Below are 14,562 nucleotides of genomic sequence, written 5' to 3'. Positions count from 1 at the left end.
GCTGTTTTCAAACTCCATATGTAGCTAGTGATAACCTTCTTTGAGCTTCTTTTTTTTTTTTTTTTTTGGTTCTTTTTTTTCCGGAGCTGGGGACCGAACCCAGGGCCTTGCGCTTCCTAGGCAAGCGCTCTACCACTGAGCTAAATCCCCAACCCCTTCTTTGAGCTTCTTGATCCTCCAGTCTACCTTTGCTTCCCAGATGTTGAGATTATAGCCCTAGGCTAATTGGCTGCCATTGCCATGCCCAGTTTTATGCAGTGCTGGGATTGAACCCAAGCCTTTGGCCATGTTGAGCAAACCCTACCAATTGTGATACATTTCCAGTCATACCAGGAAAAGGCCTAGAGATTATGAGAGGGCAAATTTCATGCTTCAGGATGTGTCCAAGTTCATTAAGGTGGAATCTGTTGAAAAGTAGTTGCTTGGAGAGGGAAGAGTTGGAATGTGAGGCTCACTGGTGTTCTGTAATCTTTTTCCAGGGAAAGACTTTCAAGGAAGCAAACTTAAAGTTTCTCTTGCCCGAAAGAAGCCTCCACTGAACAGCATGCGGGGTGGCATGCCACCTCGTGAGGGCAGAGGGATGCCACCGCCGCTTCGTGGAGGTATGAAGCACTTTTGTTTTTAGCTACTTTGGTGTTGTGTTAAACAGGGTTAGTTTGGTTTTGGTTTTTCCTTGTAATATTTGTCCTTGAGAAGCTTAGTTGAATAGTTAACAAAGAAAAGGGTGTATAAAATTGATACTAGACCATTGAAAGCCAGTATTGCATTAATTATATGGGTTAACTTGTTAGAGAGAGTGGAAGTTCTGGGGAACATCTGACTAAATGTAGGTTTCACTATATGAAAATGCCATAGTTAGAGACTACATGAAGTGACACAGAGTAATGTGAGGGGACAGCACTGTGAGCCTGTGGGAGAGTTTACCATAGCAAAGTTGCTACAGAGAGGTGATTAACTGTTATTGCAGGTCCTGGTGGCCCAGGAGGTCCTGGGGGACCCATGGGTCGCATGGGAGGCCGTGGAGGAGACAGAGGAGGCTTCCCTCCAAGAGGGCCCCGAGGCTCCAGAGGGAACCCCTCTGGAGGAGGAAATGTCCAGCACCGAGCTGGAGACTGGCAGTGTCCCAATCCGTATGTATTTCTCCCAGCAGATTGACACTTATTCCTGCTGTGGGACAGGACTGGGGGTGAGGGAGGCGGGACTCAGCACTCTGGTTGCTTCTGGAGGTTCATCACTGCCTGGCGTTGTCTGCAAATCCTTGTGCTTTGTGCCTGAAACCCTATAATTGTGCAGAGTGTGGTGTGAATCTCTCTACCTTTCTCAGTTCTGTTGGTGATTTCTGTTGTGATACAACTTTATGCAGGGGCTGTGGAAATCAGAACTTCGCCTGGAGAACAGAATGCAACCAGTGTAAGGCCCCTAAGCCCGAGGGCTTCCTCCCGCCACCCTTTCCACCTCCGGGTAGGTACAGGTTTTCTGGAGCACTTCAGCTTCCTGGTGATTGAATAGTGTCTGCTCTAGGAGAAGGATTAGCAGATCTACCACAGTGTGTCCTCAGTGTCTTGGCTTCTGCTCCTGACTCACCTGTCACTCTTGTCCCTGCCTTAGGTGGTGATCGTGGCCGAGGCGGCCCTGGTGGCATGCGAGGAGGAAGAGGTGGACTCATGGACCGTGGTGGTCCTGGAGGAATGTTCAGAGGTGGCAGAGGTGGAGACCGAGGGGGCTTCCGAGGTGGCCGTGGCATGGACCGAGGTGGCTTTGGTGGAGGAAGACGAGGTGGTCCTGGGGGGCCTCCTGGACCTTTAATGGAACAGATGGGAGGAAGAAGAGGCGGACGTGGAGGACCTGGGAAAATGGATAAGTATGTGGTGGGAGAGCACTGCCCCTTCCCAGCCTCTGCTGCAGTGAGTCCTTGGACACCTGGGGGCTCTTACAGGGTTTTCTGTCCTTTCTCATTCTGACCAAAGGGTCCCTTTGCTTTGCAGAGGCGAGCACCGTCAGGAACGCAGAGACCGGCCCTACTAGAGACCTGCAGAGCTGCATTGACGACCAGATTTATTTTTTAAACCAGAAAATGTTTTAAATTTATAATTCCATATTTATAATGTTGGCGACAACATTATGATTATTCCTTGTCTGTACTTTAGTATTTTCACCATTTGTGAAGAAACATTAAAACAAGTTAAATAGTAGTGTGCTGAGTTTTTTTTTTGTTTTGTTTTGTTTTTTTTTTTTTTTTTCCTTTTTAAGATGGTTGTTTTAAGACTTAACAATGGGAACCCCTTGTGAGCATGCTCAGTATCATTGTGGAGAACCAAGAGGGCCTCTAATTGTAACAATGTTCATGGTTGTGATTTTTTTTTTTAAATAAAATTCCAAATGTTTATAAACTGTCATCCTTCTCTGTTCTGCAATCTCTCATGTCCAGTTCTTTCCAGCCCTCACTGGATGGGAGCAGGGACTTGTGATGCCCTTGAAGATGCCCACTGGCCATGTGTTTCCACCTTTGGCCCTGAGGTGCCCACTGGAAACCTTGTGCTCTCCTCCCCAGCTCTTGGCTTCACTTCAGAAGGCTCTGAGGCAGCTTTCATCATTCCAACTCTTACTATCTGAAGCCACAGGATCATCTTGTGCCTTTGCTGGGACAGTGGACCTGACCGTGTCTTCTACAGTCCCAAGTGGTCATTCTTACTACTCTGCTGCCTTCTAACTACAAAATGGGGCTTCCCCACCAAGCTGATCTCCCATTCTGTATTTTATTTATCTTTGGTTTTTAAATAGGGCTTTTCTTTGTAGTCTCCGTTGTCCTAGACCTTGCTCTGTAGGCCAGGTTGGCCTCAGAGTGATGGGATTAAAGGCAGGTACCACCACCCCAGCCCTACCCTGTGCTTTTAACTCAGCTGGGACCCTTCTTTCAAGAGCTGCCTCTGCTTCAGTCTGACAGGAAGTAGGGCTTGGTTCTGTCACAGCAAACAAGTAACCATTAATACTGTACACCAGTCTCCATCTTAGTCTGTCCATTCCTAAACATTTACCAGACGATGACGAACCACAAACTAACTCGACTCCCTTTTCCCGTCCTTGCCTTTTTTCCAGAGGCCAGGGCACCTTAAGGAAACAAGAACTTGAGTGGTTCCCACCACACTTGTGTGAACTCAAGACCTCTGCTTTCAACTATTGTCTCACCACACACCCTGCTCTTTTCATTTCTGCAAACAAGCCCCACAGGACAGTGCCGCTCTACACACAGTTGTGGGGCCTAAAGTCATTGCCACCAGGCTTCTACCAGACACTATGTCAAATGTCCTCACATGTTGACTCCAAACACCTGATTGGACAGAGCTCAAAGATCTTAGCATTTACTCAGGTGTGGTGGTGCACAAGATGTTGCAAATAGGATTGCAAAATTGAGGTCACAGTGAGGCTCCTACAACTGGAGACATCTCAATGGTGGAGCACTTGCTTAAGGGTGGAGCGGTGCCTGGCAGTGTAGAATCCATCCTAAGGCTGGTGGATTCCTCAAGAGGGAGTGAAAGCAAGACAGCAAACAAAATTTCAAGTGTAGCTTTGTGGCCCCACAGCACAGGTCTTGACAAAAGTGGTTGGAGTCATACAAGGAAGAGGCGCAGTGAGTGCCCCTTAGTACATTCAGGGTCCGGTGTAGCAGTTGGCCCCCCGCCGTCCCATTCTGCCTTGTAGGTTTGTAAGGTTGTAGGGGCAACACTCAAGTGAACTGAGTTGAGTCTTTTGCTTTGTTCTCTTGCAGGGCACTGGACAATCTCAGAACCATCTGTCCGCAGCTAACAGTCTAAAACCTGTGAATTTTCACTAGGTCCTGGTCCTGGACTGGGCTCAGCTCACATACAAAGAGTTGTCTCTGCTATTTATCTTGAATCTGCAAGTAACCCAAGGCTACAAGGTGGCCCTGGTCTACTTTGGTCATCAGGAAATCCCAATGTTAGAGGCTACAGTATGGGACAAGACTCAAACAGGCCCCAGTTCAAGGAACTACGAGACTTGTCTTTGTTGCTCTTCCCCTCAGAAGAGTAGGAGACATGTCTCCATCACTAGGTCATACTGAGTTGAACTAACAATACTAATTTGACAATTATGTGACAACTACAGTCCCATTTTACAGATGAAGTCACCCAAGCTTAGGGAGCGTAAGCATGGTACCTAGTTTTTGTGTAAGAGTTTCAAGATAGAAACATTCTATCCCATCCCGCATGGAAGCTCTTCGAAAGGAAAGTAAATAATTCAAAATGGCTTCAGGAAGTCCCTGAAACACCAGATTTACTAGGCCCCAATTTGCCAGGATAAGCAGAGCTAAACTGCAAAGAAAACTCTCAGACAAGCTAAGTTTTGAAAGGAGACTCTTGAGACCAGAACAGCTGCCTGAAAAAGAAGTTTAGACCAACTGAGGCACCTGGAAAGGACATCCCTGCTGCCTGCAGGCTGTGATCAGGTTTCCAACTTTGTGAGCTGCTTGGTGATGCTGTTGTTTGAGACATGTCTGCTCCTGTAAGTAACCCCAATAAAAATTGGGCTTTTGTGGTATCAGTACTTTGGTCCGTTATGGGTTCCCTATGAGGAGTGAACAGACGTGTGTGGCATCTTTCCCAGAAGTTTGTCAGACAACACTAGTGACCAACAGAGCCTAGATTCATCCCTATGTCCAGAACCTTAAAGCACAGCGAAGTGGCAATAGGTAGGGGTGAAATGCCTGCAGAGTTGCTGGTAGCAATAGTACCTCAACCTTCTTGGTCCTCAGCTTCCCTAGATTATAAAACTCAGATGGGCTGGCAAAAAGGCTCATGGGATAAGGGAACATGCCACCACACTACCATACGCAGTATTCCACATGGTAAACTCCCCAAAGTCTGCCTTGCATATACCTTGGCATACACACACATACACAATAGATGTAATAAAAAATATCGGTGTATTGGATGATTTTGAAGATGATTACTGGGTACGATGGAATGGTTGTTCCAGGACAGGTCATTTCTCAACTCCCTCACTTAACATTCAGTTTCCATAGTCAATTCTCCAGGACCTCACTCCCTACTAGGTGTTGTTTAGCAGTCCCCAGCCCACAGTGTTCACCCCCAAACCTCATCTAAACTCAAACACTCTCCTCACTAACAGACTTCAGTTCTTAACAGGCAGTCAAAATCCAGCATCCCCTCTCACCAATCTAAACCACCTGACTTCCTCAGAGGCTCCCTCCCCCCACCCCACCCCCACTCCTCGCCCCTGCTCACAACAGCAGTTACAGGAGCCCCTTCTGGCCCCTAAGTCAGCCTCTCCTGCTCTTAATTCCTCTTTACAGAGGCCTGTAATCCCAGCTGAGAGAGCAGGATGGTGAGTTCAAAGCTACATAGCAGGAATCTGTTAAAGGCATGGTGGAGCATGCCTTTAACCCCAGCACTCGGGAGGCAGAGACAGGCAAATCTCTATGATTTTTGAGGCCAGCCTGGTCTACATAGGGAGTTCCATGCCAGCCAAGGCTACATAGTAAAATCCTACCTCAAAACCACAACAAAGTCCAATAATAATAATAAACCTCTATAGCTTCCATGACCTTTGCAATGCATAGTCCACAAGACCCTAACGTTTCTACCACTCCAGCCTTGCAAACGTTCCCAGTTTTCTTTCTCTCCTTCTTCCTTTCCTATTTTTGAGATAGGTTTCCTCAGTGTGAAAAACTTTCGCTCTAGATGTCTCCCAGTTTCCTCTGTCGCCGCCTTCCTTGATCTGAGTTAAAATTAAGTCTTTCCACACACACCCACTGATTCCAGTGTCTCTTCAGCATCTCATTCCTCTCTCGGACGGTCGGGCGACAGTAGGGGGCAGGATTCCCCAGATCTTCCGCGCTCCTCCTAAGGCGTGTAGTTGCCCCTGGCACGCCCCCTCTTTTTAACCAAACCGCAGCCACCTTCCAACCTCTGAGCCTCGAGGTCCTTGTACATCAAGCTAAAGTCCCTGGGCCGCCTTGCAGGAAGAGCACACAGTTATCTGGCTTGCAGAGGTCCCCCCGGGACGGAGGTGACTCTGCAGTCCCCAGTCCCTATCGCTTCCGGGAAGGCCACTGTCACGAAGGAAGGACAACTGAAAGGGTCTGAACCCCTCCTGGGAAGACTCAGACGCCGAGTTAAAGGTCGCGGGATAGGGATAGAAGGGCGTCTTCGCCCGCCTCGGAGCCTAAGGCCCGAGAAAGGCACGGCCCCTTTAAGAGCACGGCCCCGCCCCTTCCTGGCCGGATCCGAATTCCAGGGGGGCGGGGCGGAGCGGACGCCTGGAAGCAGCGAGCTCGGGCGGCGCCTGTGTGCGGCGGCGCGGCCCGGCTCCGGCCCCGCCGGGGCGATGCTCCCCGGGGCGGCGGGGTGAGCCAGGTGAGCGCGGGGACCCCCCAGGACCCCTAACCAGAGTGCCCGGAGGTGGGCCGGGCGGTGCGGGGTCTCTGCTTCCCAAGGCTGTGTGACCTTGACTGGGCACGCACCCTCTCTGGACCAGGCCGCGAGCACTGCGGAGGCTCGCTGGGTCGGTTCGGAGTCCCGGCCTTACAGGCACGGGCTCGGGCGGCTTTTTACAGCACGAATCCGGCCTGGCTGGGCAACCCGCATCCTCCACCCACTGCTCTGCGACCTTCAGCGAATGCCTGCCCTTACTGCACCTCAGTTTCCTCATCTGTAGAATGGAGATACGGTCGCTGCTCAGCCTGTGGCGCGGCCCTTAGCAGAGGGGAGAAGGAAAGGCGGTGACTTCGTGCAGGTTGTGGGCTGAGCAATAGAAATAGTCCCTCTGTGGTTCTGGGCGAGGCTCCTCTCCTGACCCTCCCTGCCCACATGTCTTCACGTTTTTAAATGGCCTCTTTTCATTGTGGGTGCCAACCTGTCCCAGCCACCCTCTCCCGACCAGCCAGACAGCAAACATAAACACTAAGATGGTATAAATATTACTGAGTCCTTTAAATCGGGTCATGGCACAGTGAGAACAATGAGGTACTACGTTTTCTCACAGCCTGCACTTAAACTTAGCGTTTCCTGAGTGGCGGGCTGGTGGACCATTCTGAATCCTTGCGAGTCTTCACAGCAGTCCTAACCTGTATCCCCACAGTGACTCCACTGGCCCCGGGCATGGCGGACCCAGTGGCGGGCATCGCAGGCTCCGCCGCCAAGAGTGTGCGACCCTTCCGATCCAGTGAGGCCTATGTGGAAGCCATGAAGGAAGACCTGGCCGATTGGCTCAATGCTTTGTATAGTCTAGGTCTACCCGGCAGTGGTGATGGCTTCCTCACGGGGCTGGCCACGGGTACAACCCTGTGCCAGCATGCCAACGCTGTCACCAAGGCTGCCCGGGCTCTGGCTGCTGCCCGTCCAACCCGAGGTGTGGCCTTCCAGGCACACAGTGTGGCGCCTGGCTCCTTCATGGCCCGAGACAACGTGGCCTCTTTCATCGGCTGGTGCCGGGCTGAGCTGGGCGTGCCTGAAGTGCTCATGTTTGAGACAGAGGACCTGGTGCTGCGCAAGAACGAGAAGAGTGTGGTGCTGTGCCTGTTGGAGGTTGCCCGACGTGGGGCACGCCTTGGGCTGCTCGCCCCGAGGCTGGTACAGTTTGAGCAGGAGATTGAGCGGGAGCTTCGGGCTACCCCTCAGGCCTCCAGCGTCCCTGCTGCTGAAGAGGATGTCACTGAAATCGCTGCTGCACCAGGGGCACCTGCCCGCACACCCCGCATGACGCCCAATGACATTCGAAACCTGGACGAGCTGGTGAGTCTTCTGATTTCACACTGGGTGACCCCTGCCCATTCCCCCCATCTGGGGACCAGGTAGCAGAACTAATGCCACCTAACCCTAAGCCTCCCAGAGCCCACTCTCCGCAGCCTGCCCCACAAAAAGAGTACTACATGTGTTAACTGCCAAGTGTGCATCTTCCTGGCCACAAATATATGAGCCCAGAGAGGCGGGGGTGCTGAGGCCACGCAGCTCAGGTGGCCCCGAGGCAGATGAAACCCTAGCTTCTGGCGTGAGCTCCACTTTTAGTATTGAATGAACAGCAACAGAGTTCAGTGCAGTCCTACTTGGAGGACTGTGACTTGGGGACCTTCTGGCACACGGGTGCTAGGGACAACATGCATTGGCAGCCTCAGACCTGGGGCTGAGTGGCTGCTACCCCGGGTTGAGGCTACATGTAGAAAGTTGTCAGCAAGAAGCCTGGTGCACCGTGTCTGGGAAGACAGCACCCCGGTGCGCTGATGGAGAAAACCTAGCCCCACCACCAGTTACTGGGAACAGGAAGTGCTCTTGGGAGCATAGGAGGTACAGGCCTCCAGCTCCCTCTGTCTGTCCCAAGACCTAGGTGTCCCTGCCGCCCCCGCAACTAGGCCGAGAGTTTCTTTCTTATCAGGAGCTTAGGGCTATGATATGCCTCCCCAAGAGTCAGGCGCCTGATGGTTGTGGGCCCGGTCACCACCCACTCCCCAGCCTGGGTCTGGATCACCCAAGGGCCTCCCCCCCAACACCCGTGCCCATTCCCTCTGGCACCGGGCTGCTATGGGTAGGGAGGAGAGTAGGCTTCCCACATAGCCTGGCATCTCCTGCTTCCATCGACATGTATGCAGAAGCATGCTGGGGCGGGGCGTTGTGCCCGTTAGTGTGTGTGTGTCTGATTGGGATGTGCAGCTGTGAGGATGGCTCCCTGCACTCATCCCCAACCTGCCTGACCAGGCTGTGGACTCACCAGTGTGAAGGAGTTATGGACGGCTCCAGGGCTCTAGCGGGCCTAAGGCCTTTCAGTGATACAGCCCCTGGCTTCTTCTCTCATTGGAGAGCCCCCACCCACTGTGATCAGGCAGAAGGCCCTGTGTAGGACGGAATAGGCACTTCCTCCTGCCCTGTAACTGCTAGTTAAACCCCAGAGGGACTTGATCCTTGACCTTCATCAGCCTCCTCTTCTCTGGCTTCAGGTAAGGGAGATCCTGGGCAAGTGCACCTGCCCAGACCAGTTTCCCATGATCAAGGTCTCCGAGGGGAAGTACCGAGTGGGAGACTCCAGCTTGCTCATCTTTGTGAGGGTAAGTGGGGGAGGAAAAGCCCAGTCCAGCCCCTCAGGGGTGGGCTAGTAGGCCCACAGTGACCTGCCCTCCGGCCTGCAGGTGCTGAGGAACCACGTGATGGTGCGAGTGGGCGGCGGCTGGGACACACTGGAGCACTACCTAGACAAGCATGACCCTTGCCGCTGCACTTCTTCCAGTAAGTGCCTGCTGGGAGTGTGGGCCGCCAGCAGAAAGGGGCTGGTTCCTAAGGTATTGCCCCTCACTTGCTGTATCCATTCCCACAGCCCACCGGCTGCCCCAGCAGAGAACCGGGACTTTCTCTCCGCAGAGGGGATCACCCACTCCTAGTCCCCGCCCCGGTAGCCCAGTCCCTGGAAGTGAGCGCCGGAGCTCCCGGCCCGAAGTAACTCCCATCAGCCTGCGAAGCACAAAGGAGGGGCCTGAGACCCCACTCAGGTGAGAGGCTGGAGGACCACCTCCGGAGCTACCAGGGCTGGTGGGGGTGGGGCGTCCGCCTGGGCGCCATGACTCACACCCTGGGAAAAGTTCCCGTGCGTGGGGGCGGGACCAACTTTCCATCTCCATGGCAACCCAGACAAACCAACAACACAGCTGGGGCGGGCTCCGGGCGGTGGCTGGTCCAACCCAGGCTTCGGAAGCCGAGGGCGGGAAGTCGCGGTCTCAGCCTGGACGCTCACTTGTGCCTGGAAGTCCCCTGGCTGCGCCCAAGCCTCACCAGCTCGCTCCACCCGCGCCGGTGATACACGTCTCTCTCGCACCCCACCTCAGGCCCCGCGACCAGCTGCCCCCCCTCCCCCGCTCCCGCCGCTACTCCGGGGACAGTGACTCCTCAGCCTCCTCAGCACAGAGCGGCCCCATGGGTGCCCGCAGCGACGATTCAGCCACTGGCTCCCGGAGGGAGCGGCCTAACCACCGGCTGACCTCCGGTCTAACGGCCTCCCCGAGACGGCCGCCCACCCCTCGCAGCCAGTCTCGAGACCGGCTGGACCGGGGACGGCCTCGCATGGCCCCAGGAGGCCGAGGCGCTCAGCTGTCGGCCTCCAGCCCCGCACGGCGCACCCGCAGCCAGAACCGCGAGGAACAGGCGGTACTGGTGGTGCGCAGGGACCGAGACGGCCAGCACTCGTGGGTGGCCCGGGGCAGGGGTGGCGGGGGATCAGGGGGTTCTGGAAGGAGTACCCCGCAGACTCCGCGTGCCCGCAGTCCTGCAGCACCCAGGCCTTCCAGGGGCCCCAGCCCAGGCCCAGAGCTAGCTGCCACACCCGCCAGCATCTTCCGCACGCCCCTGCAGCTTGACCCACAGCAGGAGCAGCAGCTGTTCAGGCGCCTGGAAGAGGAATTCTTGGCCAATGCCCGCGCCTTGGAGGCTGCTGCCAGCCATACCCTCATGGGATCAGCCCCTGACCATCCAGCTCCGGACTCTGCTTACTGTTCATCCAGCTCCTCATCTTCATCACTCAGTGTTCTGGGTGGCAAATGTGGCCAACCCAGGGAATCAGGTCGCACAGCCAATGGGCTGCCTGCGCCCCGCAGCCAAGCTCTGTCCAGCTCTTCCGATGAGGGCAGCCCCTGCCTTGCTGTAGGAAGGACACTGGATGCAGCCAGGAGTTCTTTGGCTGGCCCAGAGCCCTCTCTGACCTGGGCAAGGGGGCGGATGGACACACAACCAGACCGTAAACCCTCACGCATACCCACACCTCGGGGACCCCGCCGCCCATCGGGACCCACAGAGCTTGGGGCTTGGCATGCCCTGCATTCGGTCACCCCAAGGACCGAGCCAGATTCTTCAATGTGATGGACCGGCTCCACTGCACCCACACCCCATTCCATTTTCTTTGTGGCCTTAACCTATCCTTTGCATCAGGGACTCCCCTTCCATCTCTTGAGCACCAGACCTCATGGGACCAGACCCCACGGGACCACATGGCACAATGGGACACCTGTTGTACATTCCGGTTCGGGGGATGAGCATTGCTATTTAATTACTAATATTATTGAATGCCTTAGAGGAGACCGGGCTAGCCCGGTGTCCAGAGGACCTGTGGTCCAGTAAGCAGAACCTCTGACAGTAAAGTATTGCTCCAGCTCCTGGTTTTTGGGGACCGAGCCTTCATTATATGTTGGGATTCTAGAGTGAACTGCCTGGAGACCAGACCTCAATGCTCTGGACCTGTCTATTCCAGAACAAGAAACCCTTACATTGTGCGCTTACATTTTTTGCTTTTGTTTTTATTGCCTGCTAAGGCGTGACTTTAAAAAGTGTCTCCAGTAGCCAGTCTAGCAGTGGAGAGGTAGAGGCAGGTGGGTCTATGTAGTTCAATATGAGTGCTAGAAGCTGTATGAATACTTCTGATCGCATTCATATTCAAGTCCTTTCCAGCTGTGATTGTAACCCAATAAGGTCTTAGAAAAAAACTGATCTTGTCCAATGATTGGGAGTTGGCTGGGTCCAATCAAGATCAAAGAAAAGCCCGTTGGCCAGGAGTCTGGGTGGGAGCCTGCTTTCATGAAATTTCCCTGTTCAATCTGATCACATGAGGCTGCAGCGCGCTGGGTGCAGCGCCCCCTGCAGACGCAGAGCGGGATGTGCAGGACGTGTGCGCACCAAAGCACAACGTAGAAGCTCTCGGAAGAGACGCAGCACGTGCCAATTGTATTTGGCTGAGCACTCGAGGTAGCCACAGCGCCAGCCCCTTCGAACTAGAGTGGCCAGTGCACGACGAGGTCCGAAGCGCAGCCGCTGACGGTCCCGCTTGTTGCCCACCACCAGGATGGGTGCCTCTGGCGCTCCCGCCGGCCTGGAGGCCCGATGGAGATGAGAGACGCAGTGCTGGAGACTCCATGGCCAGAGGAACCCACCCAATGTGTACAAGTGAAGGCGGGACCCTCCTAGGGCCTGAGACTCCCTGGTGTGCTGCATACCTCATACAGCAAGAGACCCTCAAGTGGGCACAAAGTATGCTCCAGAAACAACCAGACTATACCCGCTCCCCTGGCAAGACCTCCACCTCCAGTCAAGCCCTCACCTGTTTTCTGCTATGCGTTGCCTCAGGGCTTTCACATAATCGAAACTGTCCGGGCTGCAGATGTCGTAGACCAGCACAAAGGCATCCGTGTCCTGCAAGCTCCAGTCTTTAGGGTCCGGCCACTCCTAAGGGTAGAGGCTGGGGCTTACAGCAGACCCTCCTACTCCAGTTCATCCTTCCCCATCACCTACCAACAACACTCAGGACGCACCCTCCCACAGGCCAGATTTCCCAGCCCTGTCTGGATCTTGTCAGTCCTTAACTCCCCTACTTACTGGGCCTCTAATTAAACTACTATCCACCCAACGTATGCTCCTACTGCCTCTAATTCCCAGTGCAGCTGTACGGGTAAAGCCCTCTGGCCTAAACGCCTGCTGCTCTTTCCCCCATGCATTATTCTTACAGCTTCTTTTACCGAAACTTCACTTAGCCTCCCAGGTGCTGCTCAAATGCCAGCTCCTGTGGGAAGCCCTGAAATGCATCCAGCGCCAAAGACTGGGAGTCTGAGGGTGCAGTGGCCCCCTCTAGAAAGGATATTCCTGATTCTGGTCCAGTCTGTCGCGGCGGCGCGGCTCAACTCAAGCAGTGCCGTGCCACACACTGACCCAGACAGCAGCCTAGGCAGGCAAGGAAGACAAGAAACAGCCACAGGGCATCTATCTCCAGGCTTGCGCTGGAAGCTCGCATGCAAAATACTTAAGACACACACTTCAATCCCAGAACCGGCTCCGGCGGCCTAGGTCAGGACACGTGGACACGCACGTGGGCACCAAGTGTACACACGCCCCTGGCCCCTCGAACGGCTACCTCAAGACTTCTGGGACTCGAGTCGGGTCCAGCGAAGTCACCATCACGGATACTCAGATCGTAGACGGCGCCGTCGAGCAGCACCGCCGGCCGGTAGAGTCGGGGACTGTCCGTGGGTCGGTGGCGCTCGGGATAGTCACCAAACAGGAACTGGCGGATGATGGCGGTCTTGCCCACTCCCGGAGCACCCAGAACAGCCACCCGCAGGCTGCCGCCCATGGCTGGCCCGCGCTCCCGCGCCCCGCACGGGGGAGCTTCATGAGCCCGTACTGCGCCTTGCTCGCCCTGCCCGAGGCACCCGTATCTCGCCGCCTCCTACAGCACCTGAGTCACAAGAGGCCAGGCCCGAGGATCGAAGCACCCGCAGCTCCGCGAGGAGAGCGCACTCGGCGCGGTGCAGACCAGCCCCCGCCCGCAGCTCCGTCCCCTTCTCGCTCCGGCGCCGGGAGCCGCCGCCCCAGTCGGCCGCGCGGGCGAGCCAGCGAGCAGGGCCTCCGGGAGGCGGCGATGAGGTAACTGCCCGCCCCGCCCCTCCCGGGGAGGGTCGCGGCTCAGTGACTGCCAGGCGGGTCGCCTTGTTAGAGCCTAGTTCCCCAGGTGGCAGTCTGCTCCTCTCAACCTTTCCAAAACAGAAGCCTCTGTGCGCCTCCTCCCTGCTCCTCCAACACCACTGGCTGCAACCTGGCTGGGGACCAAGCCCCGGCTCATAGAATCAGGCCACTTGGGGTCAGACCCAGTCCTGGGCTGAATGACCTTGGGCCAATCGTCGCATTGTCTGCATCGCGGTGTCCACCAAAGGCCGAAGGCTTCAAGGCTTCAAGGCTTCCTCCCCCTGTTTTGTGAGACCCTAGGCATCAGATCCTTTTCTGGACTTTGCCCTGCGTCAGTCTTTGAACCGCAGCCTCAACCTGGTATTCTTGGATTAAGGAGGAAGAAACTGAGGCCGGGGAGAGGTATCTCAAAGTGCAAAAGGCAGTGGGACTCTGGCCTGGGCCTGCTGGCCACTTTCTTTACACCTACAAGGACAAATGACCAGATGAACACTGTTTCAAAGGACCAGCCTGGAGGGGGTTGGGAGTGGAGACAAAGGTTTGAGGCCAGCACATGTCTGCTCAGCAGCTCAGCCCCCAATCACTGCCTCAACAGGTTGGAGGGGAAGAAAGAGTCCTTCACAGAGATGCACTGTGCCCTCCTCCCTGGACAAGGTCGGAAGCTGCTTTGACAGTTTGGGTAGTCTAGGTTTGCCCAGCCTTCATCTGGTTCTCCGGTCTCCACACACGGGAGGTGCTCCCAGGCCTCTGCCCTTAGGAGTGGCCGGACCCTAAATGCAGACACCTGGCCTTGAACAAGACTCACTCACTCAACGAATGGCCAGAATGCTGAAATGGATTCAAAAGGAAAAAGAAGAAACGTCTCCTCCCCCTTAGGAAGGAAGGCTCTAGAAAGACTTAGATCCAGGCCTCTAAAGGCATCGGCAGTATGTCTACCTGCCAGGGAATTGAGTGGAAGAAAAGGCTGGAGACACTAGCTCGAGAAGGGGGGAGGAGGTATGCCCTCCCACGGGGAACCGGTGACAGCAGCTGGCAGGGATTCCTTACCCCTGGGTTCTCTTCCTCTTCCCAAGGTGGACTTAGGACCTGGTCTGACTTC

The 14,562-nt window shown here is 55.1% G+C and overlaps 3 protein-coding genes across 11 annotated transcripts in view; 2 read left to right on the top strand and 1 right to left on the bottom strand.

The window, feature by feature from the left end:
* The window catches only part of Ewsr1 (EWS RNA-binding protein 1), a 28,737-nt gene extending 26,341 nt beyond the window's left edge, over positions 1 to 2,396 (top strand). For 5 of the 6 annotated variants that reach the window (XM_006251203.5, XM_006251202.5, XM_006251201.5 and 2 more), the window contains 5 exons: positions 480 to 602; positions 968 to 1,130; positions 1,364 to 1,461; positions 1,609 to 1,861; positions 1,986 to 2,396. In XM_006251203.5, coding sequence (XP_006251265.2) covers positions 480 to 602; positions 968 to 1,130; positions 1,364 to 1,461; positions 1,609 to 1,861; positions 1,986 to 2,025 — 677 coding nt within the window. In that variant the 3' untranslated portion in view covers positions 2,026 to 2,396. The remainder of the gene's footprint in view (positions 1 to 479; positions 603 to 967; positions 1,131 to 1,363; positions 1,462 to 1,608; positions 1,862 to 1,985) is intronic. The other variant, NM_001025632.2, reaches the window with a different exon arrangement.
* A 3,898-nt stretch (positions 2,397 to 6,294) lies between these two features.
* Positions 6,295 to 12,411, top strand: Gas2l1 (growth arrest-specific 2 like 1). Of its 4 annotated transcripts, NM_001401406.1 has the most exons (6): positions 6,295 to 6,395; positions 7,120 to 7,772; positions 8,969 to 9,076; positions 9,158 to 9,254; positions 9,343 to 9,514; positions 9,848 to 12,411. In NM_001401406.1, exons 2-6 carry the CDS (start codon positions 7,140 to 7,142, stop codon positions 10,872 to 10,874), a joined length of 2,037 nt encoding a protein of 678 aa, NP_001388335.1. In that variant the 5' UTR covers positions 6,295 to 6,395; positions 7,120 to 7,139; the 3' UTR covers positions 10,875 to 12,411. The 4 variants fall into 4 exon arrangements, with proteins under 4 accessions (NP_001388335.1, XP_063129461.1, XP_038948145.1 ...); XM_063273391.1 differs by lacking the exons at positions 6,295 to 6,395; positions 9,343 to 9,514 and having other exon boundaries at positions 7,140 to 7,772; positions 9,848 to 11,290; XM_039092217.2 differs by lacking the exons at positions 6,295 to 6,395; positions 9,848 to 12,411 and having other exon boundaries at positions 7,140 to 7,772; positions 9,387 to 9,514.
* On the bottom strand, positions 11,290 to 12,668 carry Rasl10a (RAS-like, family 10, member A). Its single transcript, NM_001108862.1, has 3 exons — positions 12,408 to 12,668; positions 12,106 to 12,230; positions 11,290 to 11,877 (listed from the first exon to the last, which is right to left on the bottom strand). The coding sequence occupies exons 1-2, from the start codon at positions 12,497 to 12,499 to the stop codon at positions 12,137 to 12,139; spliced, it is 186 nt and encodes a 61-aa protein (NP_001102332.1). The 5' UTR covers positions 12,500 to 12,668; the 3' UTR covers positions 11,290 to 11,877; positions 12,106 to 12,136.
* Positions 12,669 to 14,562: the final 1,894 nt, after the last annotated feature.

The sequence above is a fragment of the Rattus norvegicus genome, chromosome 14 (assembly GCF_036323735.1).
Source record: "Rattus norvegicus strain BN/NHsdMcwi chromosome 14, GRCr8, whole genome shotgun sequence".
Lineage (NCBI taxonomy): Eukaryota > Metazoa > Chordata > Mammalia > Rodentia > Muridae > Rattus > Rattus norvegicus.
This window is presented reverse-complemented; position numbering and strand designations above follow the sequence as displayed.